This window comes from Parambassis ranga, chromosome 2, assembly GCF_900634625.1.
Source record: "Parambassis ranga chromosome 2, fParRan2.1, whole genome shotgun sequence".
In the NCBI taxonomy this organism is placed as follows: domain Eukaryota; kingdom Metazoa; phylum Chordata; class Actinopteri; family Ambassidae; genus Parambassis; species Parambassis ranga.
In genome coordinates this window covers 43160389-43184383 of record NC_041023.1, presented here as the reverse complement: position 1 = coordinate 43184383, position 23995 = coordinate 43160389, and the positions used below count along the sequence as shown (strand labels likewise).

General features: G+C 42.3%; 4 protein-coding genes across 7 annotated transcripts; 1 reads left to right on the top strand and 3 right to left on the bottom strand.

Annotated features, from left to right (window-relative positions):
• Positions 1-334: 334 nt before the first annotated feature.
• On the bottom strand, positions 335-13382 carry cfap221 (cilia and flagella associated protein 221). Of its 4 annotated transcripts, none has more exons than XM_028430464.1 (25): positions 13367-13382; positions 11681-11811; positions 11387-11487; positions 11063-11149; positions 10858-10953; positions 10480-10580; positions 10218-10321; positions 9508-9667; positions 8412-8529; positions 8062-8188; positions 7861-7972; positions 7680-7767; positions 6055-6144; positions 5568-5663; positions 5102-5186; positions 4791-4876; positions 4352-4432; positions 4098-4205; positions 3832-4002; positions 3670-3755; positions 3507-3585; positions 3250-3350; positions 1318-1413; positions 1118-1222; positions 335-1026 (listed from the first exon to the last, which is right to left on the bottom strand). In XM_028430464.1, exons 2-25 carry the CDS (start codon positions 11808-11810, stop codon positions 1002-1004), a joined length of 2433 nt encoding a protein of 810 aa, XP_028286265.1. In that variant the 5' UTR covers position 11811; positions 13367-13382; the 3' UTR covers positions 335-1001. The 4 variants fall into 4 exon arrangements, with proteins under 4 accessions (XP_028286265.1, XP_028286251.1, XP_028286274.1 ...); XM_028430450.1 differs by lacking the exon at positions 13367-13382 and adding an exon at positions 12189-12291; XM_028430473.1 differs by lacking the exon at positions 13367-13382 and adding an exon at positions 12189-12291 and having other exon boundaries at positions 335-658.
• sctr (secretin receptor) lies at positions 12687-16296 on the top strand. The gene is made up of 13 exons (XM_028430497.1): positions 12687-12877; positions 12955-13049; positions 13326-13439; positions 13727-13833; positions 13924-14033; positions 14158-14290; positions 14767-14920; positions 14999-15059; positions 15131-15200; positions 15283-15374; positions 15464-15599; positions 15683-15724; positions 15793-16296. Exons 3-13 carry the CDS (start codon positions 13340-13342, stop codon positions 15976-15978), a joined length of 1191 nt encoding a protein of 396 aa, XP_028286298.1. The 5' UTR covers positions 12687-12877; positions 12955-13049; positions 13326-13339; the 3' UTR covers positions 15979-16296.
• LOC114451708 (acyl-CoA-binding protein-like) lies at positions 16214-17529 on the bottom strand. The gene is made up of 4 exons (XM_028430508.1): positions 17356-17529; positions 17095-17212; positions 16579-16641; positions 16214-16450 (listed from the first exon to the last, which is right to left on the bottom strand). The coding sequence occupies exons 1-4, from the start codon at positions 17527-17529 to the stop codon at positions 16377-16379; spliced, it is 429 nt and encodes a 142-aa protein (XP_028286309.1). The 3' UTR covers positions 16214-16376.
• Positions 17530-17654: 125 nt separating this feature from the next.
• steap3 (STEAP family member 3, metalloreductase) lies at positions 17655-22468 on the bottom strand. The gene is made up of 6 exons (XM_028430486.1): positions 22383-22468; positions 21582-21824; positions 21039-21305; positions 20430-20957; positions 20190-20354; positions 17655-19078 (listed from the first exon to the last, which is right to left on the bottom strand). Exons 2-6 carry the CDS (start codon positions 21807-21809, stop codon positions 18791-18793), a joined length of 1476 nt encoding a protein of 491 aa, XP_028286287.1. The 5' UTR covers positions 21810-21824; positions 22383-22468; the 3' UTR covers positions 17655-18790.
• Between the last annotated feature and the right edge of the window lie 1527 nt (positions 22469-23995).

Here is a 23995-nt window from a genome sequence, read left to right as displayed (position 1 = left end):
AGCCTCTCAGATCTTTTATTTTATTATAAATCAGACTTTTATTTTCTCCTCTCACAGCAACAGAAATGTGAATTCATCTTTCCAAGAAATGTGAAGATAACACCCAATGTTCTGGTGGTTACAAATCAGCCGGACAGAACCGTAATTAAAACTCATAGGCGATGGGAATTCATTTTCAGTGTAAATTAATGATGAAATTTTCAGCAATAAAAGGTCAAACACAGCACAGGTCTTTGAGAAAAGGTTTAATTGAGATGGTCAAAGTGCAGAATTATCATGGGAAATCGTGTGCAGCTGCCACTCATGTGATGCAGCTGGGCAGACTGTGCTCTAGCTGTGCTTATATATATGGATCTGAGTGGGTGGAGGGATAACAAATTTCCAGGCTTTGTAAGGAGAGCACAGGAGGAAAGCTTTGCTGCTCAAAGCTTGCTCAGTGGGTATAGGAAGAAGGCGGGTAGGTGGGCGAGAAAGGTTTTATTCTACATGAGTGGCAGAGCAGACGACGCAGAGTCTTGTCGATGGGTAAAATGCATATTTGCAGCGCAGCAATGGTGTTTGTATGTAAACAGTATGTGTATTTTTGGCTTTTGACGGGTCCTCCTACAGATGAAAGGAAGGCTCGCTCTGGTCCGGTTGAACTTAAGTTTGCCTCCTGCTGAAAGTGAAACATGATGAAATGTCTCTCAAAACAGACATGCAAATATAACTCAGTGTATTTGTGTGTGTGTGTGTGTGTGGCAGCTTCCTAGCAGAACATTGCCTTTGAACTTGTTAAGTAATGTTATGTATCCACTTATGGCTTATCTGTGGAGTACAATGTCACTAAAAAGCTGGGCTAACTGAGTTTATATGCCGGATAAGATAGAGAAGATGAATTCCATCTGCCAGGAAGGAACTCCAGGTTTGCACATTCATTAAAGTTATGTTTGCTTTATCTGGAAGACTTCCCCTCGAACACTGTTTTCTGCTGCTTCCAAAAGGTAAACGGTGCATTTTTTTTATTGAAACATGCATTCATCATGCCTACAAAAAAAAACAAATTAAAAAAAAAAACAAATAACAAAACAAATCTGTGGACTGTGAAATTCTCCGCTCCTGTTGGCAGCAGCCTTACCTGGCTGTTTCTCCTACGGTGAGGTTGCTATGGGAGACCAGAGATTCTCCAGACAGGAACTCTGCTCTGATCATCTCTGGTGTCAGCTGGACTCCCACCTCACACCTGCACAAAAAAACACACACACACATGAGAAGATGATCAGAAACCCGATAGAAAGAAGATGATCAGTAGTGTAAACAGTGTTTGTATGTGCTTACACTGTGTCCATTAGTGGTGCCTCATCATCATCAGGGAGGACGGCCAGAGGAGGAGGTGCTGTGAGTGGAAGTATATCCGTGCTGTAGTCCACAGACCTATAGGAAACACACACACACACACAGGGGAGCCAGACCACACATGAATTAATGCTCAGATGAAAAGGATAGTCTCAGTTTGAACAGGGAATGATGAAGGTGATCCTAAGCATGAGCTGACAACCAACAGGCAAAATCTAATTTAAACACTGACACAGAGGGGGCAATACTGCAGTTCCTCCAGTGGCCACTTGAGGCTGGGTGGTATCTCATAGTCCACCATGTCTTTACAGCAGAAAAACAAACACTAGCACAAGTGCCACACTGTTCTTTTAACAATTCAAACTCCAGTTACAATACAAGGTAGCATCACGTTCAAACCCATCTCTTACCACTTGACTTACTAGATAACCAGCTGTGAGGAGGCGATATAAAACTAATAAGACTGAGCAGGGGAAGTTTTCTCCTGCATGAATAAAGAAGACTATACTTACAGTTATCCTGCAGATCAGTGCTGACAGGTATACAGTGAACTCTTCTGATTATATAACATAGGGAAGGCGAGAAGGAAACGGGAACTAGACAGAAATACACGAGTACATCATGTGAGCAGCAGCTTCCCAAATTGCTCTGGCATACTGTCAACGAGAGACGTAGAACGCTGTCATATCTCTGGAGGAGCGCTTGCTTCATTAGCTCTGCAATGTTCACTTTGATACCTAATTTGGCTTCACACACAAAATTCTATCAAGCAGGATGAATTACAAGGTGCACGACGACGACGGTGTCTTAAAAAGGGTCAGAAGCAGGAGGTGCTCTGCACACCTGACTGCTATCGGTTGTGACAGGGTGCAGAGAGAAGCATATAGCCCGCCGCAAATAGAACAGGACAGGCCAGTGCTGTGTTCACTACATACACTACATCCAAATACCATCATTTATTCACTGTCCATTTAGACGGAGGACTGAATAAATCATTGTCTCACTGTGTGAGGGACGATTCTGCACACACACACACACACACACACACACACTTCAGGTACAACAACAATACCACAGGAAAGAAGGGTTTCATGAGAATATCTCATGAGTTAGAAAACTAGCTTTGACTGTTTTTGTTAAGATCTAAATAAAAGCTTTATATCAGATACAATAGAGCTTTAAGTGCAGAATACTTTATAACCAATCCCTTCCAAGTCTGTGAATGTCAGACGTGTGCTGCTTATTGTACTGTATTACAAGCAGACATCCTGGAACCTGGCGGGCACCGTGAGTTAAGTGGATGTGACTATCACATATTTATTTTGGAAGGCAGTGAGACGTGTTTCTGTAATGTAGCATGTGAGATGATGAACTGTTAGTGCAGATGATGCATGTTGGCAATGTTGACCGGAGAGAGAGGGCGCAGAGAGGATCAAGATCTACACCCAGATGGGATGCACAAACCCAACTGGTGTTTAAAGATATAGAAAATACATGTTATGTAATGACATGATCTAACAACCAGAGGGTCAAAAGGTCACATTCTTCCACAAAAAAAAAGAAGGAGAGGAAGTGAACAACAGCCACTTTCCCTTCTGTAAACATGCTCTGTAAACAAGTACTTTATGATCCCATGATGCCACGGTCAGGCTGGGCCTTTCTTTTTCTGGGAAGTCAGTGAATCTGAACAATTCATACATGGCACAGAAGATTTAAAGTCAGAATTCTGGGAAATCCGTCAGGTTAAAGTTTGACATCATTCTGAGGTTCAATTCTGAAGAAATGATGTGGTGTGGTGGCAAACTCCAAGTGTTGAGTAATTTATGTCAGGCAGGGGTTAAAAGGCTTTTTACTGTAGCGCTTTCTGCTACAGCTCTTAATGGGACACACATATATATACAGCCATTTACCTACCTGCGCGGGGCACGGTCGCTGGTGAGAGCAGGCTGTCTGGACAGAATGTTCCAGGTGATCGAATCGAATTTCCTCCATGTCATGAGTCCTGGGATTACTTCCTGTTTATGGCCAAGAAAAGAAGCCATTTTTTTTTTTTACAAAATAAAAGATCATGTTTTAGCTACAAGACACCTCAGTCCAGCAGGAAGCTGCTGTATGTCTTAAAAATGCCTAAAAGCATTCCAAATAAACTGCGATGACCCAGTGATGATTACCTTGTGATCCAGAAGCTCCTTCTGAGTGTGTGGAGTTTGTGTCCTCATGCCGGGCGTGTTGCTCTCAGGAGCTGTGTACCTTCACACAGAAAGCAGCTGATTGCACGATTGTTTCGAGGTTCAAGTGACATAAAAGAGGTGATTTAAGAGAGGATGACTGTACCGAGGTAGAGGGCAGAGGTGGAACTCCAAGTCACTCTCCAAGTATTTAGGGGTTGGTTTGTATGCATGGAGGTCTGGAGCTGGGTTCTAAAACCATAATAAAATGACAAACACTGCAAACAAACAAAGCCCTTTTTTTAGAACTAATAAATCACAGCCTTACAAAGATCCTGAGCGGGTTTGCTGGGAAAGGGCTGAGCAGAGCTTCAGGGGCAGTGAAGGAGAGACGACGGCCAGTGTCCTCTGCTTGCACCTCCTTCTCTTCATTTTTATGCAGCTCTTCCGCTCCTGTTGTGGAAGATTGGATTCTGGCCTCAGTGGGCAGCAGCTGGTCCTGAAAGGTGATAAAGCAGTATGAAATGATAAGGCAGATCAGAGTGGATAAGTGGATAAATCAAGGCCATGTACTGTATAATAATAAATCGTTACAAGAGCTTCTGTTCGCAGAGGCCTGGCCAAAGAAGCAGGAATATAAGAGCTGGAGGCATCCCACGCTGACGGAGGCTGGTATCCCATCAGCTTGTAGTGCTGAGGAACCTAAAGAATCAAAACAAAAAGCAGTACTACTATTATAAAGATGTTTGTCCTGGAGGACACTGCCAGATTTTATAACTTTTTAACCAGCGCTGGGTTCAAATTGAATGTCTTTGCGTGATCTTCAGCTGCTGCAGAAAAACACCTACTTGAAGCTTGAAGAAAGGAGTATGTGCAGTCACAGCCACATCAATGGGATCCACAGGCAATGCGTCGAAATTACTGCCAGCCTAGAAATATCAAGGAGACAAATGGTGTTATTTGTTCGACTGAGAGCCCAGACCTCTCTCTCTCTCTCTCTCTCTCTGCGGGGCATCTGGGAAATGAAAGATTTAATCAAAGTGAGGGGAAACGGAGCTTCCTCTGTGATTTCACCAGTTACATCAAAGACGTCTTTCACGGGAGAGTAATGGATGGAAAGTGTTTCGTGTGCAGGACAATAGCCCGCACTGATTTCTCAGTGCTTTTGCATCTTCTGCTGCACGTCACCAATCGATTAGGTAGTTTAGAATTTCATGCTTTAACAAGATGAAGCTATTTGCTAGCAGGATGAACAGGTACACTTTACATGTGTGTTTTTTTACTCACCAGGGGAAGGGGAGAAGGGGGAGAAGGGGAGAAGAAGGGGAAGGACGATGGAAAGACTTTCAGGTCACGCGTCTTCTCTTCTTTAGCTGAAACAACAGAAATGAGTCAAATTAATTCAGCTTTCAATGTACACAGCACTATAAATAGCATCTGATCCTAAGGGGTGCATATATGTGCTAACAACCTCCTAATAACTTGAGGGGACTTCATTTCAATTTCACCTCTAGGAATAAACGCAATTAAGCTTTACTTTACTGACATACACATAATGAGATTATTTCTGCATGAAGAGATCATAAGATAATCAAAACCTTGTGCCGAGGGCAGGTTCTTCATAGTGTCAGACAGTTTCTTCAAGCAGGACAGTCTGCGCTTCATACGACATCTGATCACTACCTGGAAGGGAGGAAAGAGTTCAAGTACTGATTTCCTCTTTTGATTATCTAAGAAGAGGTGCCAGTTATTTTCCTTTTTGCTTATTGCATGAGAGTATGGTGGATTCAGAGCAGACCAAGCATGTGTAACTAGTCTACCTGTGCAATAAGTGAAGTCTGCAGCGCACACAGGAAAGTTAGCTGTAAAGAGTATTATACGTTTAGTGTGAGGAACGTTCCACATGGCTGAACAGAAGGAGGGGAAATTGCCAGAGGGATACTAGCCTTATCCAGAGGGAGACGTGTGTGTGTGTGTCATGTATTGTGCATCTAAGCAAATGCTCATGCATGTGTGCATTTGCACATGTACTCCAGCAACATGACGGTGCTCGGATGCGTGTACCTTGCGTGCTGCCTGCTGGAACAGTCTGAGGGATCGTTGTCTCAGCTCCAGCTGAAAAGCAGAGTAGAGCTGGAAGCACGGGGCTCCCTCGGGGGTCTGGAGATGGTTACACAGACATTCATTGCCGACTTTCATATACTCATTTGGCACAGTTACGTTGACTTCAGATGAAAAGGGGCCATAAAGTAAATTTTCACAAGGTTTTAGCTAGGGGTATTTAAATGACAATAGATAGAGGAGAAGTAAATGTCAAAATGAATTAAACTGGAATATGGCTGTAAGCAGCGGATTCATTTAATATAAGACCATAGAGACAGTTTTCAGTAAAACCTCTCCTGTACAAGAATAAAAAATTATATCAACCAGACCTGCTTTGGCCTGACAGAGGGTTATTGCACAGACCATGACATAATCTAAGCTGGGAGAAAGCCATAGTTTATGGGGTGAATTCTTCATTTTTATGCAGCAAAGTAAAGTTAAGATGTACCTGTCCTGCTTCACGAAGCAGCCGCCTGCAGTCAAGTTGAGGCGGTCCAAGAGCATAGTCTTCCTCCTCCCTTGTGTCTCCCCTTTTTACCTACAGCACAGTTCAGTCAGTGTATGAGAAAACTATATGCAGCTACAGCAAAGATTTAAGATTTTACTGATCACTTTTAAGGCACAGCTATGTTTGGCTCCGAGCTGCATAACAGAGATGTTGACCCCATATGAGCCAGCCTGCAGCTTCACATCGTCAAAAGGTGATGGCTGACCATGAGGGAACTTAAATCACATCTTAAAATCCATGTTTATGGACTTAGACCCATGTGATTGTTGCATTTTTATTGTGTGTTATCTTTATTATTATCATTCCGCCTTTCATGTGGCCTTGTCCTATGGCTTCTCTTTTATTATGTCATGAACTCTTTCTCTGAATGCACAGCGATCACAGGTATGATGAAGCCATTTGGGCCAGGCGGCGGTATTATATTTCATTTTAAAGCCTTTAGCGACTGATAGCCTTTGTGCATCCTCAGACTGGGTGATGAAAAATTGTGTCGCTATGCCATAAAACCATATCGCTGTGATGCAAACAGAGGGCAGAGGTTTATCTGTTTCTTCTGGACGTCAGTCAAGATTCCAAAGAGGACCTATCAAAGAAGATGATACCTCATTCTATCATAAAAACAACCAAGCTCTCATAAAATACAAAAGTGTGGTGATAGGAGGCTGTAAAACAGAGTGTGTATGGCAGAGGATGCTTCTGTCTGTGCATTATAAACAGAGCAGGTGGAGAGGAGATGAGGGAGGAAGTGCTGCTGAGTGTCTGTGAGAGTTCTGTCAACTATTCAAACAACCTTTCACACACACACAGACATATATTTCAAAACTGATGTTAGTTTGGCCGAGCCTGCATTATTTCCAAGGTGACTCAATAAAACCAATCACAGAGCGAGGCAGAGAGAGATTAAAAAGAATCCGGTGTGGATGCAATAATACTACATCTGAATGGGGTTATGACATTGGTATGTCTACTCTAGCATAAGTGTTTAATTATAAGCACAGCTGGTAAATGTCAAGTTAAATTAAATGGAAAAAAACAGACATGAAAACATCAACAAAAGTCTGTGCTGTTGTAACTGTTAATCAGAGAGAGGAGAGATGAGCTGACACACACACACACACACACACACACACACACATCCATGCTGGAAGGCCAGTATCCTGCAGGATTCTATTAACTCTGGTTTGTTAATGAGTGCTGACCCTCAAGGAACAGAAATGAGTGGAAAAGCTAAACATGCCAGACGTGAGCAGATTTAAGGACATGAGCTAGAATTTTCTGAATGGAGACGAACCTCAGCAGGGAGGGAGGGAGGGAGGGAAGGAGAGGGAAAATGAGGCGACATGAGGTGAATGCTGCTCTCTAAGCAACAGGAAGCCGAGTAACACACTCAACTCCATCAAACCTCCAGATAATGAGAACTGTAGATCTAAAAACTTTAAGTGTGATTAACCAAAGTCAGAGTAAGAGCTGCTGCCACACAGAGCTGAGGCGCCGAACAAAGGCCTAATAATTATTAGTGGGTTTTTAATCCAGTGTGAAAGTGGCTTCAGAGTGAAAAGTCTTACCATGTATTCATGCTGTGCCATCTCTCTTTCCTCTACAATCTGCCTCCTGGTTTGCTCTGTCATGGGGTCCATTCCCAGATGAACTTGCCTGCGTAAGCACACATCTGTATTACATCAAATCTTACCAGAGAACAATAATAACATTGAAAATGAATCCGTTTGATGTTATGGTTCTACCTACCATTTGATGTTGTTGGCCTGCTCCTCCCTCACATCTTGTTGAACCTTTTTAATGAACAGCGCCTCCTTCAACTGCTTGTTTTGCAGTGGTACCATACTGCCACTGGATATGGCTGAAGTAAAATCAAGAGAATGCTGTATTTACACCCTGAAGAGATGAAGTGTGTCAGCTTGAGGAGTGAAATCACTGGTTCTTATCTACCTTGCTTCAGGTCTTTAGAGCTGAATTTATTAGTGTCTTTAATCAGCATCTTGGCCACCCCTGCAGGCGTACACACATCCACTGGTGGTTGTAGTGCAAGCTTAACGTCAGCCTGATCTCCCAGTGTCTACAGGACAGGTGAAGGAATAACAGAAAGGAATTAATAATGACATATTCTGTATTTTTCAAATGGAAAAAAATAAGCCTGTCAATTTGTTGTTGTTGCTGGAAGGAAATTACTGCCATTATTCTCTTGGGACCTTAATCAAATGGGAAATGAAATCATTCTCTGAAGCAGCCGCTATAAAGCAGAGCTGTCAGAACTAAAACAAATAGTAATAGTTTGCTACCTTTGTTTCGTCCGCCGCCTTGGCTGACCTGTATTTGGTTTTTCTCCGAGGAGGCAGTGGGGCGGCAGGTGATGGACCTTTGCATTCTGCAGGCACTGCTTCTCCCTGATGTGGTTTTCTTTCACACAAAAAAAATAAACAAATAAAAGTGTGTCAATTTGCTTTAATGGTTCAAATGTATTTTCACTTTTTCCACCGGACATCTTTCCAATGTCAGCGCCCTCTTCGTTGTTTTTTTTGAAAGCGTAAGTGGAAAAATTAGAAGTAGTCCAGCCTATCTGCTGCTTTAAATCAGCACAGAGTTGACTCAGCACCACTCTGACACTGTGTCAACAAGAGATGAGAAGATTACCTCGATATATTTAAGGATTTATTGCAGACTGTCAGTGTTAGATTGCATTGGATTGATTAGACTGATGGAAAAAGTAACACAGAAGCAAAGTCAGTCTGATATCAACAAAGATCCCCATCTGTTTATGTAAACCACAGCCTCTATTTATGTCAGATATGTGAAGTAGGGGACAGTCCTACAACAAGCGTCAGAGTCAAACAAGCTGGAAAAACACTGGCTCTACACTGCACACATCTCATCTTTTATTTGGTTCCACTGTGGGAAACAACAAACAGAGAGAGAGTGTGTGTTTTATATGCTAAACCGCCATTGGGAAGCATATCCATCTTGATATCACTGCACCGGCAACCAAGCTATTTTCATGAATTATTAACTTTTGGCCGAGATAACGCCAGACAGTGCAGTGGATGGACCTGCTGCCGTGTGATGGATAGCACCCTCTTTCTCATGGGAACCGAATTAAACATTATAAAAATATTCTAATCCCCAAGCAAGGCCACTAATCTGGGAGTTAGTTTGCTTGTACAACCTGAGACCTGGTTTCATTTCAGAGCAGCAGGAAATGAGATAAAGATTTGCTTCATTGTGGTTTTGTTGATTTACTTCTCTCATCCAACTTTAGCTGGGAATTGTACAACTCGTGGAATGAGCCAAAGCATCAGTTAGAGCAACACAGGTAGATAAGATAACACAGTGAAACATGCAGTGGGGGTCTCTGTGCAGCATTGTGAAACTTTTAGCTACCTGCTGGCTAGGTGAGGCTCCGAGCTCCCAGAGATGGTACAAAGGTAAGGCTTGGTGTTGAACTGTGAAATGACCAGCTGGATGGTGACTTGTGCAGTCTCATACTGCAGAGGACTGAAGGTCACAGAAATCTTGACTTCACCATTGGCTGGTATGACACCTGGATGAGCAGGAAAAATATACAAAATGTTTTAGCTTGACTATGGTTAGTTATGTACAACTAGGGATCTCTACTACAGTACACATCCAGCTCCAAGCACTTGCTGCCACTGAGACAGAACAGTCACCAACTTTACTCAAAGTCATGAATAAAAGCAAGTTTGATGAATTAAAAAAGAGCAAATGTTCTGAATAAATCCAAAACAATCTATATTCTGCGTTTTTATATATGATGCAATTTGTCGACCACCTCTAGCCTTTGTACATAAAAGCATTTCTAAAATAAGGAACTCATTTGTACTACATCTTCTCATTCCAGCTTTCTACAGAGACGTTATTCAGATCCCAAGTGTCTTTTTCCGCCGTGTGTTATGATGCTTCCCAGACCATGAATGCTATTAATGTCAGTGTGTGGAAACTGGAGGCATCCTTCAAGTCAGCAGTGCGAGGGTTTGAGGAAGCACAGAACACAAGCTCTTTCTAAAGTGACTGTTGTTAAGGGCCTAAAACAACTTTATTTATCCATTTCACTGTGTTTTAATGGTTCTTACCTGACAGAGGGTGGATGGAGAAGGCCTCGTGTGGCTGAATAACATATACCTGAAACTCAAAGTCGATAGGGCAGCTGCACCTCAGAGGAATCACACGGCAAACACTGAACACAGAGGAGGAAAGATGATTTTTTTTTATGATCTGACACCAACGGGTGAAGGGAAGCATGGCTGGTTGTATGGAGGAATACAAAGAGACAGGCGAGACCTAAGGCAGATATGGGGTCAAAATAGTCTGAGATCCCAACACACACACACACACCTTTGTCCAAGTGGTACGGCTGATAGGTCGATATGAGGAGGAATGTGCAGGTCATCGATGACAGGGTAAGCATGAACTGGAATTAACAGGTTCTCTTCCCCCTTCGAAAGAGTGCAGGCGGGTTGAATGAACAAGTCGGAGAGAAAACACAAGAGAGAAGATATGCAGGGTGAAAGAAGCACAGAGATAAGAGAGGTCTCAAAGTAAACAAGGAAACGTGTCTGAAGGAGATAAAACAGCGAGGAATTGTTCCTTATGGCATTTGAATGTTTGCTGTACTACATAAGACATAAGATACACTACATACTCTAGCTGCTGTACTTTACTGTTAATGCCTTAAGAACAGGCTGGCTTGAAAGCCGCACTGTGGTGCCTAACCTTGCAGTGAACCCGAATGCAGTCATAGAAGTAACGCCACTCATCAGGACAGAACGCGACCTTCAGTGTGTAGGCGAGGCCAGGGATGAGTCGATACTTGGAAAACAGATGGAATGACGGTTGAATCATCAGGGAAATAAAAAACACTGATTGCACTTGCGGACAAGTGGAGGTATAATCTTATATTCAGGTCAAAAAAACATACCTTTTTGGTGTAGGTTGTTTGGAAGTGCTTGGTCTGGGTGGGAATTATATGAATATTCATAACCTCAGATGAGACGTTGATTAGTTTCTGATGGGGAGGAAGAGGAGAAAAAACTGTTTCTGTATCTAATCATGTGCACTTGAGAAAACTATTTCCATATTCCTGATGCTTTCATCCAGCCTAAAGCGCATCATCGCACACATAAGTTGTAAAATTAGAACTACATTTAACTTAATAGTTGCTTAAAGACATACGAGTAATTAACAGCAGTTTAGCATGTGAATATACAATAATTAAAATAACTAATAGGCACGTTTTTCTCACCAGCATCTTTCTGTAATCCTTCCCGAGCTCAAACCCGTTGAAGTGAAGCTCTGACGGATCCGCTTGGATCAAGGTATTGCTTTTCAGTTTGGCATACATTTCTAAAAGAAGAACATAAATGTAAGCCCCTAAAATAAGCTGCAACTGAACCATCATCTGTCTTTATGGCACAGATTGGCTGCCACTGTTCATAAATTGAATGCCACTGTAAGGTTAAACACATCAATGCAGTAAGACAGCCGTATTAATGTATCCTATCAGAGGGTTTCAGAGGTCACGGTTAATAATACGCACTTGATTCCAATAGATGACTGGGGATGCTGGCTTTGCTCCTGCTTTCCCCCACCAGCTGGCTCAGAGGCAGAGGCGTCCCCCTCCTGAGGGGCTCTGACAGCGTCTGTGGGCCAGAGAAGGCCACCTCCATCCTGGTAAAAAAAAAAGGTCAGCACTGGACCCTCATGAGAGAAATGACAGAAGGCTGGAGGAGGACGGTCAAGGAGACAGCGACGTGCTGGGGAATATTATGCTGGTAAACCTAGGACAAAAAAGTTCAGCAGGTTGTTTATTTATATGAGTAAATGAGAGGCAAGCTGTTTATATTATTACTGTTAACATGAAAGGGACATGTCAGCCCTCTACGTTTGTTATATACCTGAGAATCGGCAATGAAACATATGATTAAAGTTAGCAGGTGGCCTAAAATAAGGAGCAATATTAGCAATTAGCATGAAGTAACTTGCGCTAATTTTAAAAGAAAGACATGTAAAGATTAAACTTCTGAAAATGTGTCATCAGGACTTACTTATGTTACTAACAAGGAACATCAGATATATTCCGAGTGTTTTTGTTATAAAAACCTTTCGTTTTAGTCCTTTTTTCTAACCTGGCTGTTGTTAGAGAGGACGCCACCACTGACTAAACACTGCTGTTACCATGGTGACGTCCGGTGACAGGGGGGGCGGGACAAACCTGGCCTGTGAGCGAATATGATTCGCTGGCTGCACGTTCCATTAAACTGCGTCAAAGTGTGAAAAAATTAGACCGGAACACAGTTGTGTTACCTTCAAAATAAAAGCCAAGAAACACATTATATCGTAACGCAGTAGCTAATATTTGTTCGAATGAATACTGTATGATAAATACACTTTCTACGAATCCACATTTCCACTTTCTAATCAAGTTAGGTGAAAATATTTACACGTTTCTGTCAACTAAAAGTTTATTTTGAAACTAACAGAAGGATATTTCGTTTTGATTAAATCTACCATATATCAGATTTGCCCAGCAGAGTATCGTGCACCATTATCAACACCCGGAATGAGCCCATGTTTGCTTTTCGGAACTCATATATCTGCTGCATGGCAGGATCTTTGCTTTTCATTCTAATCAGATATGCGGCTTGGACGTAGATACACATCTGGATGGCAAAAAAGGAACTTGTTTAGCATGATGAAAAAACTTGGACTCATTGGGCTGTAACTGTTGCCACAGGTGAGAGGGTGAAACTGACGCATACTTGATTTTAATTTGTGATAAAACTGTATCATTTTATACTTTCTTTCTTACAGGCAAACCCATTACCAGGTTCATCCTCATATTAATCTTGTAAAAGAAGAAGAAAAGTGCATCAAAGATTTACTTTTAAAGTCACACAAAGCAACCGGTAAGTCAGCACAGTTAATAAAATGTGTATTTACGCCATCTGTGATATGTTCTATAAAGATTATATAGATGATCTCTGATTATAATTCAATATTTAAATCAATCTTTTTGAATTTACAGAAATTAGAAGCAGTGTTTTAGTGACACCTAAAGGTCAAATTGCATATTGCATCCAAAGACATTGTATTTCAGCTTGGTCCTGCACTTAAACGTAAAATTGTGTACTTCTTAATTGGAATTTAATCAAGTAAATCTCATGTTATTTCTATTTATTTAGAAAACAACATCAGCATGCAGTGCAAAGGAATGTGGGATGACCTGAACTGCTGGCCACCTGCATCTCTCGGAGAAATGGTCTCTCAGCCGTGTCCAGAGTTTTTTAATTCAGAAGGTGACATACAAACACACACGCAGAAATTATCTATTCCACATTGCACTGGTTGATTATTTGCCAGGAAACCCATTTGTTTTCAAATGGAAATCAGAGGCTATGCAAACATTAGCCATCACTGGGTAACATATTAGAGGGCTAGGATTATGTTGGATAGTAGATTTCATAATCATTTATCTAAGCACCTGAAGAGGGAAATGAATGATTCTGCAGCTCCTCACTGTTTGATATTAACACTGTGTATGTGTGTATTTGCTTTGTGTGTTGATTTAACTCATATTCTGCAGGCAGAGTGCATCGCAACTGCACCGCCAACGGCTGGACGGACCTGCTCGTCCCATATGAAGATGCATGTGGCTACACGTTCAATGATACACTCCACTTTCTTGCAGAGGTTAGTTGTTTCTATGAGTAGTCCTGTTGTAGCCATGCAGTTATACAGATGGACTTATCAACAAATAATTAGGCACTGTCTCCTCTTCAGTCCTCAGACTCTCATCTGTATTTCTCCTACGTGAAGACCATGTACACAGTGGGATACACACTGTCTGTCATCTCTCTCACCATCGCCATCACCATTTTCTGTCTGTTTAGGTGAGGATCCTTCATCTCTGCTCTCTAGTTTTTATATTTTTTTTAGGCCCATGTGAATAACTGTGCCCTTAAGGCTGATGAATTACTGTGCATAATGACCTTTAAAGTGTGAATAATTCCTCAGGAAGCTGCACTGCACCAGAAACTACATTCACATCCAGCTCTTCACCTCCTTCATCCTGAGAGCCATGTTCATCTTCATCAGAGATGCTTTACTATTCACTGATGAGAAGTTGTACCACTGTGACTACTACCCAGTATGGCTATTTCCTCACATTTTCTAGCACTTGCCCTACAAAAGTAAGCAGCTAGAGGCTGGAAGTAAACATGACTTCACATGTTGATCATGTAAAACAGAAAAACAGTCAAAAGGATAATTAATTCCTAAGTTTTGCCAATTAAATTTGCTTTGCTTAGTGGCTCTTTACATGAGAATATGTGCTCAGAGCGGGAAGAGTGGCTTCCAGGAATCTGAAATGTGCGTGGATAAACAGCAAAGATTCCAGGAAATCACTGCACACAGTTGTTTTTTAAGCACAAACCACTTCTTACCCTAGTATTTGTTAATTAGGGCTGTTTCCCTGTGATTCCAGCTATGCTACGCTGGATGTTTATTCATAATTATGAGGAAAGCAGAAGTAAACAAATTAGCACACAAGACGCTTTCTGTCTCTATTAAACATCATGTTAAAGCTGGTAATACCAAACTCACCTTCCCCACTGTTATCTATAGGTGGCGTGTAAAGTTGTGCTGATGTTCTCCAACTACTCCATCCTTGCCAACTACAGCTGGCTGCTGGTGGAGGGTCACTTCCTCTTCACACTGGTGAGCCGCTCCTTCTTCTCCCTGAAGAAGCATCTCGCCTGGTACATCGTCTTGAGCTGGGGTAAGCAGAACCTCATACATTAAGGATTATCAATTAAATTTATTTATAGAGCTCACAAAGATTTACGTCATCACACAGGTGTACCGCTGATTGTTATCATCTGCTGGGGCTGTGCAAAGTATTTTTATGAAGATGAAGGGTAAGAGGGTAAACAAATCTTTCACTAATTTGCAGCTAGATTATCACATCTTTCTTATTTTCTTGCCAAAGCTGCTGGGACACCAGGAGACATGAATGGATTTGGTGGATACTTTGGGTTCCAGTTCTTCTAAGTATATGTGTAAAAACATTTATTTTCCCTTTTATTTACGTCACTCTGTCATATGAGGAGAAGATTCATCTTTTGTTGTCATCTTTTTCAGATGAATCTAGTCTTTTTCTTGGGTATTATGAGGATACTAGTGCGCAAACTCAGAATGCCAGACGCTCAGAGGAATGAATTCAGCCAGTATAAGTGAGTAATGTCGTAAAAATAAAGACACAATAACGAGTTCGGGAATGTTTTCATTTCATATATTAACGAAAGGAATGTGTTACCACCAGGAGGCTGATCAAATCCACCTTCTTCCTGGTGGCCTTGTTCGGTGTGCACTACATTCTGTTTGTGTTACCTGTTGAAGTCAGCAGCTCCGTGTTTAAGATCCGGACGTTTGCAGAGCTGGCTCTGTCATCCACACAGGTAAAGCAGGTGCACACACGACAACATGGAGTCACTGTAAAGACAAACGCACAGACACTCACTATCTCCTTTGCCCCTCAAAGGGTTTTGTGGTTGCCATTCTCTACTGCTTCATGAACGGAGAGGTGAGAAGCGTTTCAGTCTAATGAGGTGTGAGTTTGTACATTGTGGACTAAGTGACATGTATTTTCAGGTGCAACATGAGTTTCAGAGGAGGTGGAGGCGGTGGAGGCTGACTCAGCACCTACCCAGCCGGCGTAAGCAGCATCGAGGCTCCATCAGCCAAAGCGGAGCTCCTCACACACAGGTCTCCCTGCTGCCCTGCTCTCCAGGCAGCCTGGCAGCCAGCGGACTCCCTGTGGATATTGTGGAGATGTGATGATTTTTAGGATGGCCGAGTGCTCCACAGCTCCAGATTCATTTTTTTGTTTCCAGACTTGACAACACTTAACAAAACAATGGGTTAAATCCCCCCTTTTAAAACTGTATATGAAGAACCAGAAGCTCAACATAAGAGTGACAATTGACCAAAACTGTGCACATCTGTAGCAGACACCTCCAGGAGTGGAATGTTTTACCCTCAGTGTTGTTTCTTAAGAGGACAACCGAAACAGAAAAGGTCAAAAGTCTTTATTTTTGATACTTAATGTCATAACAAATGTACATTTACATTTCAGGAAACACTCGTTTGCTGTCCTGATGTGAGAAGAATTGTGCTTTCCGTAGTGTACAGCGTGTTCAGAGCATCACAGGAGAGAAAAAGATCAACATGTGTCTTTAGATTCCATATTTTCCCTTCAGCTTCTCCACCAGGGCAACATAAGCAGTCATTGCTTCATCCTTGGACAGACCTATTGTGAAACAAAGTGACAAAGCCATTAACATTATATATATATATATATATATATATATATGGATTTTTGGTTTTACAGTAAGTTAACTTTGCTTATGTATTTTTAAAAGGCTGCATAAATCTGACATTTCTGTGCATTCCATGCATCCCACTTTGCTTTTCCTGCGAAGTCCAAGAACCCGGGACGTTCTGTGGATTTAAAACACAGTATTAATAACAGGACTTTGCAATATAAAATGTGTTTCAGTACCACAAGAACACACATAGCTGGAGAATTATGTGTCTTACTGTTTAGTGGTAGTTTTATTGGGACAAAGAAATGTCCATACAGATGTAATAAAATACCAACATGATTAAAAATCTTCAAGACTTGATTCCTGGTGTAGTTAACTAATAATTACAGACATTATTTTTGACTGGTATGGGCTATAATAACTTGCTGGAATGGGTGGTTAAGCATGCATGGAGCTCGAGGGTAAAATCTAACAGTGTAAACAAAACAACAAAAAAACAAAAAAAGGCACCTAACTTGTCAGGCCTCTTTTTTTTCCCCCCCTCATCCCCGCCCTTCCCGTAGTCACCACATGCACCACTCCATGCACCACTAGCAAAAGAGTTAGACCACAATAGTTTTAAACTCACCTATGTTAACATCACCAGACGTGGCTTGCTTATATAGCCCATACAGTGCAGTCAGTTCTCCTTGGTCCGGTTTTTGTTTTAATACCTTCACCTCCTCCGCTGCTTTCTTAAAAGTTTCCTTCGAAAGAGAGAGAGAGGTCCTGAAATTATCTGTACTTTAAACACTATCTGTTCTACACTAAGGAACATGCTGACATTTGCCAAAACACATAAGAGAAAGACACTGCAACAAGATTTAAATAGTGAAGAGATCGTACTTACAGTCATGATTGCAGTCAGAGGCAGACACACCTTGCAGTTGCTGTACAGTTGTGCTCGTCTAACTCGTCCTGCAACCCTGTTAGCTCGAGGGGATAAAGTGGGAGGTAGCAAAAACTGCAGGAGACACCATCCAGTTTCACGCAATAAAAACAGGAACGCTGCAGTTTTTTGCATTAAAACTGCATGAAAACAGCCCTTTACTATGTAAGTGAGTCACCACTAGATGGCAGCATCTACACATAGGAGGGAATGAGGGGGGTAACTAAATATTCAAAATCAGGACAAACATCCATACATAGTGGAAAACGCAGTAGAAAACATGCTTTATTCAATGTTTTGTTAGAAATTTTCACATTTTTTATGACGTCAGTACACTAACATAAATCATTTTTGGTAAGAGAATAAAACACAGAACATATAAATGAGACACACAAATGGTGTTTTTGTTTGTAGTGGAAACAAGTTGTGTAACGGCCCACTGAGGTACTTGATTGCAAGTCAGATTGTGTATTCAGTAACTATCTATCAGCAGGTTGATCAAAAACAAAAGAAAGCTTCAACATTGGCACTTTATGAGAAACACCTGAGTGAGGGACTGCATAGAAATTATAGGTGGTGATTGTTTTTTTTTTTTTTTACTCACTCCATCCATATGTGAGTTAAAAAAATTTTTGACCTATGTTTCCCTTCTGGGATTATTAATTAATTAATTATTAATCTGAAAAGCTTATTTAAAGCTTATTATGAATAAGCTGATCAATCTACTCATCGATCTTTAAACGACAGGGAGTAAATAACTTATTTGTCTTTTTCTGGTCTTCTTTCTCCCACCTAAATTTACATTCACATGACCACAAGAGGGCACTCTTAGCTGCGTAAACACCACAGACTGTTGTCACCACCTGTGTTAAGATCCATAAACGTGGCCGCTGGCATATATCCTGAAATGTGCATATAATAATCAGTGTTAAAATAACATAGTATTGAGTTTTCTCACCCCTATCGTTTCTACACAGTGCCGAACAGCCATAATACACAATACAGCACACTAGTATTATACACTTTTATATTTCAAAATAAAAGAAGTGATTGATAAATAGAACAACTAAAGAGGAATGCACAAAACAAAAGGAAAATCTGACGATCAGAGAAGTCTTGACTATGAACTTATATATTCATCAAAGTTGCATTAAATTAATAAAAAGCCAATACTGTTCTTCAGTTTTTGATTGATGTCTCACAAAGACTAACAGAAATCAATAAATTAAACTAGGATTCAAAAGGATGCATAGTGCAATAAGTTTGCTTCTTCCAGCTAATTTCTTGAAAAGACACTGAACTCTCAACAGGCCAGAGACTTCTATCCATTCCGGGTGTGTGTGTAAGTGCACACTGTAACATCTTTTTGTTGTTTTTCATACCACATGCTGTTCTCTCACACATTGCTGATATCCTCCAGCCCATTGCGGCCGTCTTCATCCGGCAGGGTGAAGCGGATGTGTCGGCTCTTCTCCCAGCCGCGGCGGATCTGAGAGAGCCGCAGGGATACGCAGGGCAAGAAGAGAGCCAGGCGGCCCAAAAGAACCACGAAGGGAAGAATCAGGACCAGAACAAAGGTGGGAGGCAGGTAGAAGCGGTACTGCTCCGGATCAAAGGCGCGGTTCCAGCCGTAGAACAGCGTGTGGACGGTGGCCATGAACAAGGCACAGTAACCGAGCGTGGACTGCAGGGGGGGTAAAATAAATAAATAAGACTTTATTTACAGCTTGCTGGCCAACACTCTTCATGGTTGAGACATCTTAGGGATGCAGGGATATATGACCTACATTGTTTAAAAAAAAAAAAAAGAAAGAGACAGCCAGTTCACTAGATTAACTCAGTGTGTTACAGCTTGCTGCAGCCCCTGAGGGAACACACTGACCCACCACTTATGACCTAAATGAACCCCACTGGTGTACATGTGTATGTGAGATACTACGCACCTTCAGGGTTCACTAATTACAAAAACTTCAAGGTTGACTCGGGTATACAAGCCAAGGGTTAAAAAGAGCTTCATACAACTCATTAACAGGGTGGATGAGTGGATCATAATTATTTCCACTTGATGAGAGTTAAGACGTCTTAAATGACTGTGGAGGGTCTGAGAAGGGGACTCATCTGCTGTACAGTTCTATAAGGCAAATCTTGTCATATGACGGCAGCGTGACTGCACTGCACCTTCAACTACATGAAGAAAAATCCCAACTGTTGATTTTTTGTGATGTTTAAATTGAAAGATGTACTAAAGTCAAAATGTGCGGGTCAGGTGGGCAATGTTCTGGCGTCAGCGGGCGGACACAAAAAACGTGTTTCTGTACATACGTCATCGTCAACACATCGTCACATTAAGTACACAGCAGAGCTGTCCGGCAGCACGTCTAAGATGTGCAGGACAGAACGTTGCCTTTCGTCATGCCGGCTATCGGCACATGACTAATCTGACGGCCACCGGATTACAGAAAGATGAAAGGCAATAAGCAGCACAGGCAGACAGTCCTAGAAAACTGGAGGCTCCGGTGGGGGGGAAGTTATGAAGGAGATGAGAGGGGGGGAGTGAGCGTACTGAGTCACAGCACTCGAGTGATGGCTCTGTCACAGCACAAGTTTAGCGATAAATCTGGGTCAGCTGCACTTGGAATAACAGTGTTTACTACATGCTAGTAAGAGACAAACTCTGTACATCAGTGTGACGCCTGCAATCTACATGTCAAGTCCTTCCTTGTCGTTGCCAATCATTGTGTATGGTAATGTACTGTAAGCAGCAGACACGTGTTCTTTGACAGCACAGTGTGTACCTGAATGAAGCTGAACTCCCTCCAGTTGATGGTGTTGGCCACTGAGGGCAGCGAGGCGACAGCCAGTAGAGAGAGCAGACCAAGGGCCAAGATGCCTGCAGACAGGTACAGCTCCATTCTCCAAACCTCCTCATTGACCCACGAGTCATCCACCCCATCCTTCACCTGGATTACAAGGAAGTAAAACAGTGAAGATACTAAAAGAATCAAGGAATCGAAGCATCTTCTTCTTTATCTCACCTGTTTGTAAGCCAGGTTGATCAGTTTGAAGCGGGCAGATCTCCTCAAGGGAAGGCACAGGCTGTATATAGCATGTAGAACCGCACACAGGAAGCTGCACAGCCCAAACTGTTTCCTTCTGGTCAGCCAGCGGTCCAGCCAGCTGGGGAAGCGATTGTACTTGGTGCCCCACCAAAGCTGAAGGAAGGCAGCACACAAACCAGGCAGATAGACCAGCGCTAACATCACCAAGGACACAGAGGGAAGAGTGACGTTCACAGTCTCAATGGGCAATTTGTAAAAAACGCTTTTCCCTTTTGTGACAAAGGGCTGCAAGACGTCACGGATGAAGTTGTACAGGTAGAAAAAGATGAACAGGAATAGGGTGCAGAGGACAGGGATGCGCCAGGAGGGAAAAAGAAAGAGGGGCATGTTTTCAATCTCTAGAGAAGAGGAGAGGAGACCCATATCGATAGGGATGAAGCCCATCCTGTGACAAAGCTGCATCACAGACCTCTTGGCCTTCTGACTGTCACTGCACAGGAATACCTGCAGAAACACAGAGGAATAATTCATTGGAATTGTTTCACTCATTTCCCATCCAATCTTTTCCCCACACCTGTTTCCTACCTGCCTGCTTCCGTCTCGCGGTCCCACCTGAAGCGCCCAGGCTGATATGGTGTTAAACCCTTTGACCACAGAACTCTCAGGAAAAAGTCTGGCCAGCTGTTCAGCATTGGAGGGACCGTCTCGATTGATCTGCAAACTGTTGCTAACATCCACCAGAGTCTTTCCAGCTAGCACAGGCTTTAGTTCCACCAGAGTGGAGTGGTGCTCTGGGAAGACAGCCACAAAGACCAGATCCGCCTGGCTAGCTGCCTCCATCTGGGATGTCACCTAGAAGACAGCAACAGAAACACTGAGGCTGTGCAAAGATGGGGCTTGTTTTTATATTAGTGTGTAAATGCATGTTAATGCTTATCACTGTAACTCTGTGTGGGAAAAGTCGCCTCATCTTTGACTAATATGATCTATAAGGTGTGTATTCAGTGTAACAACAACAGCGATTACCCCTGGTGGTGACTGTCAAAGGAACATATAATTATCACCACACTAAAAGAAACAAAAACACCAATTACACAGTATGTGTGTGAATGAGAGCATCAGTGTCACCTCTGCCTCATCCGGGAACAGAGCCACGGAGCGTTTGGGGGTTCGACTCCCCACCACCACGTGGTACCCGGAGAACACCAGCCTCCTGGCCAGCGAGCGGGAGAAGTCGCCTGTGCCCAGGATGCCAATCACCGGAGCATGAGGCTCAGACACAGAGGCTTCAAGGTGTCGAAAGCTTCCTCCCTCCCCTCTTCCTCGAATTAAAGGCCTTGACATCTCATCGGGCATAATGCACTGACACACCTTTACAGAAAGGACAAGGCTGTTATTTAGGTTCATGATTACTTGCATTTTCTTTGTCAGCTCCTTTTTTAAAACAGAGATGTCTAATTCACTATCTCTCTGTCTCCACTGGCATGTCCTACATCTCTACAAACATCTAAATATAACAGATAGATCTCTTCAAAATCAGATTCCATAACATAAACTTTAACCAACTGGTTTGTCACTCAAGGAAAACTTTAGCTGCACATACTGTTATTAGAAGAAAAGATATAACGTGCTACGTTTATAACAACGCAGATATCTGCCGAATTTATCATTAAAACAGTAAAAACTAATGCTACATCCTTAGTAAAGCTTAACAAAAAGCAATAAACACTAAAACTAATCAAACGGTATGTTGCCCTCTCTCTCAAAACAGAGAAGCGTGCTGGTTTGTCCTTGGCTCAACTCGTGCAAACTTTACCGCCGAATAAAGTTACTTTTCATAAAAAAACAGGACGACACAGGCAAAACAAAACCTACATATCTCTACAATGACGTCTTATATACCATATTTTAGCTTCTGTTCGTACTTACCGCGCTATTTGTACGTGTTTTACAGCTGTTTTCTGTCACTCGCTTCTCCTCCGCTGTGCGTGTATAACCAGAGAGTTCCTTCCTGATAAGATGACGCAACAGCCGAGGCCACGCCCCCATGTGTGCGCAGAAGATAATAACGGAACAAGTAGATAAATACACGTGACAAAAAGTGCATAAATACACAGAATGATCCACTATTCAGAAAACAGGAAGAGCCATTAAATATATAAACATCTTTTTATGCTAATTAGCTAATTAGCTTCTCCTCACATGTGCACTGAACACTGAATTCAGTTTTTTTTATTGCACCAGCTGGCATTATTCATGTCTTTTCTTTTATATCCTCACAGCAGTCCCCTTTTATCTGTTTTTTTAAAGGTGTATTTGATAAGTTGGCCTTGGGATTGGAATAAAAAAGCAAAAGCAAAACCGTGTTAAAAAGATGCCTGACCGCAGGTCACACACTGTCAACATGACTTCATCATGTCTGCCTTTGCCACTTGCAAAAGGTTGAATCCCTCCGGCTGCTGTGCTGCAACAGTGTCACCACACACACTCACACACACACACACACACACACACACACAATCTCTCTCTCTCTCTCTAGCCTTTTGTTTATTTATAAGGTCACAGTCCTTGACATACATATTTGAGCCTCTTCATTCATTGAAATGGATTGCTGGTGGTACCCCATTAATCTCAAATCAATGGAGGTTATTCTGATTCAGTAACACAAGATCACTTGCTGCTCTCCCTTGAAAAAGCCTGGTGATGTGCATCGAAAAGGTTTAAAAACCAAATGTAAAATGTGAGGAAATTTTACAATAGTTCGATGTCTTGGATTAGAGTTACTGTGACAGAAGTAGGAAGGAAAGGTCAATAGGTTGCCTGAGGTGGGCAGGTACAGCCATGCTAACATCTGATGGGACCTCACTGTCAAAGCGCTACAAGCAGGAAGACATTTATATCTGTGCTATCAAGGGTAGAGGTGTCTTCAGTGCCCTTCACGGGGGATTAGGGTCACACGTCGAGACAGGAGCTGATGTTGCAAGTTCTCATGGCTGTCCTGTTGTGGTTTGGTGATGGGTTCCCACACAGATTAACAGTTAATACACTCTGACATTTTACCCACAGTAAATGCACTGTTTTGCTCATCCAGACTGAACATAATTGCAGTGACTGACCCATAATTCACCCTATGATAAAACACAGTGATTCAAGTTCTTTATATTTTTTTTACACACAAAACAAACACACTCAGGAATCCTGTTCACGTGTCGGTTTTTCCTTAATAACGCAGCTTAAAGTCTAAAGGCAGCTAATAATGGACTGATTCATTTGTCTGACCATACGTGCATGACGCAGCAGAGCACTAACATGCGGCATGATTGGAAGCACGGCGGTGCTGCGGGGCAGGATAATCTCAGACGTTGCAGTGCATAATGTGGACAGTGTGTCGTGCAGTGCTCACCATGGCCTAAAGACAGCGTTCACTGTACTAATCCTGAGTAAAGGTCATTTCTGCAGATGTGTAGCAGAGGCAGGGAGCCCTGCATGCCTGCCTGCGTTCTTATTTTTAGGGTTTTGTTGTGCACTTTTGTTCCTATCAG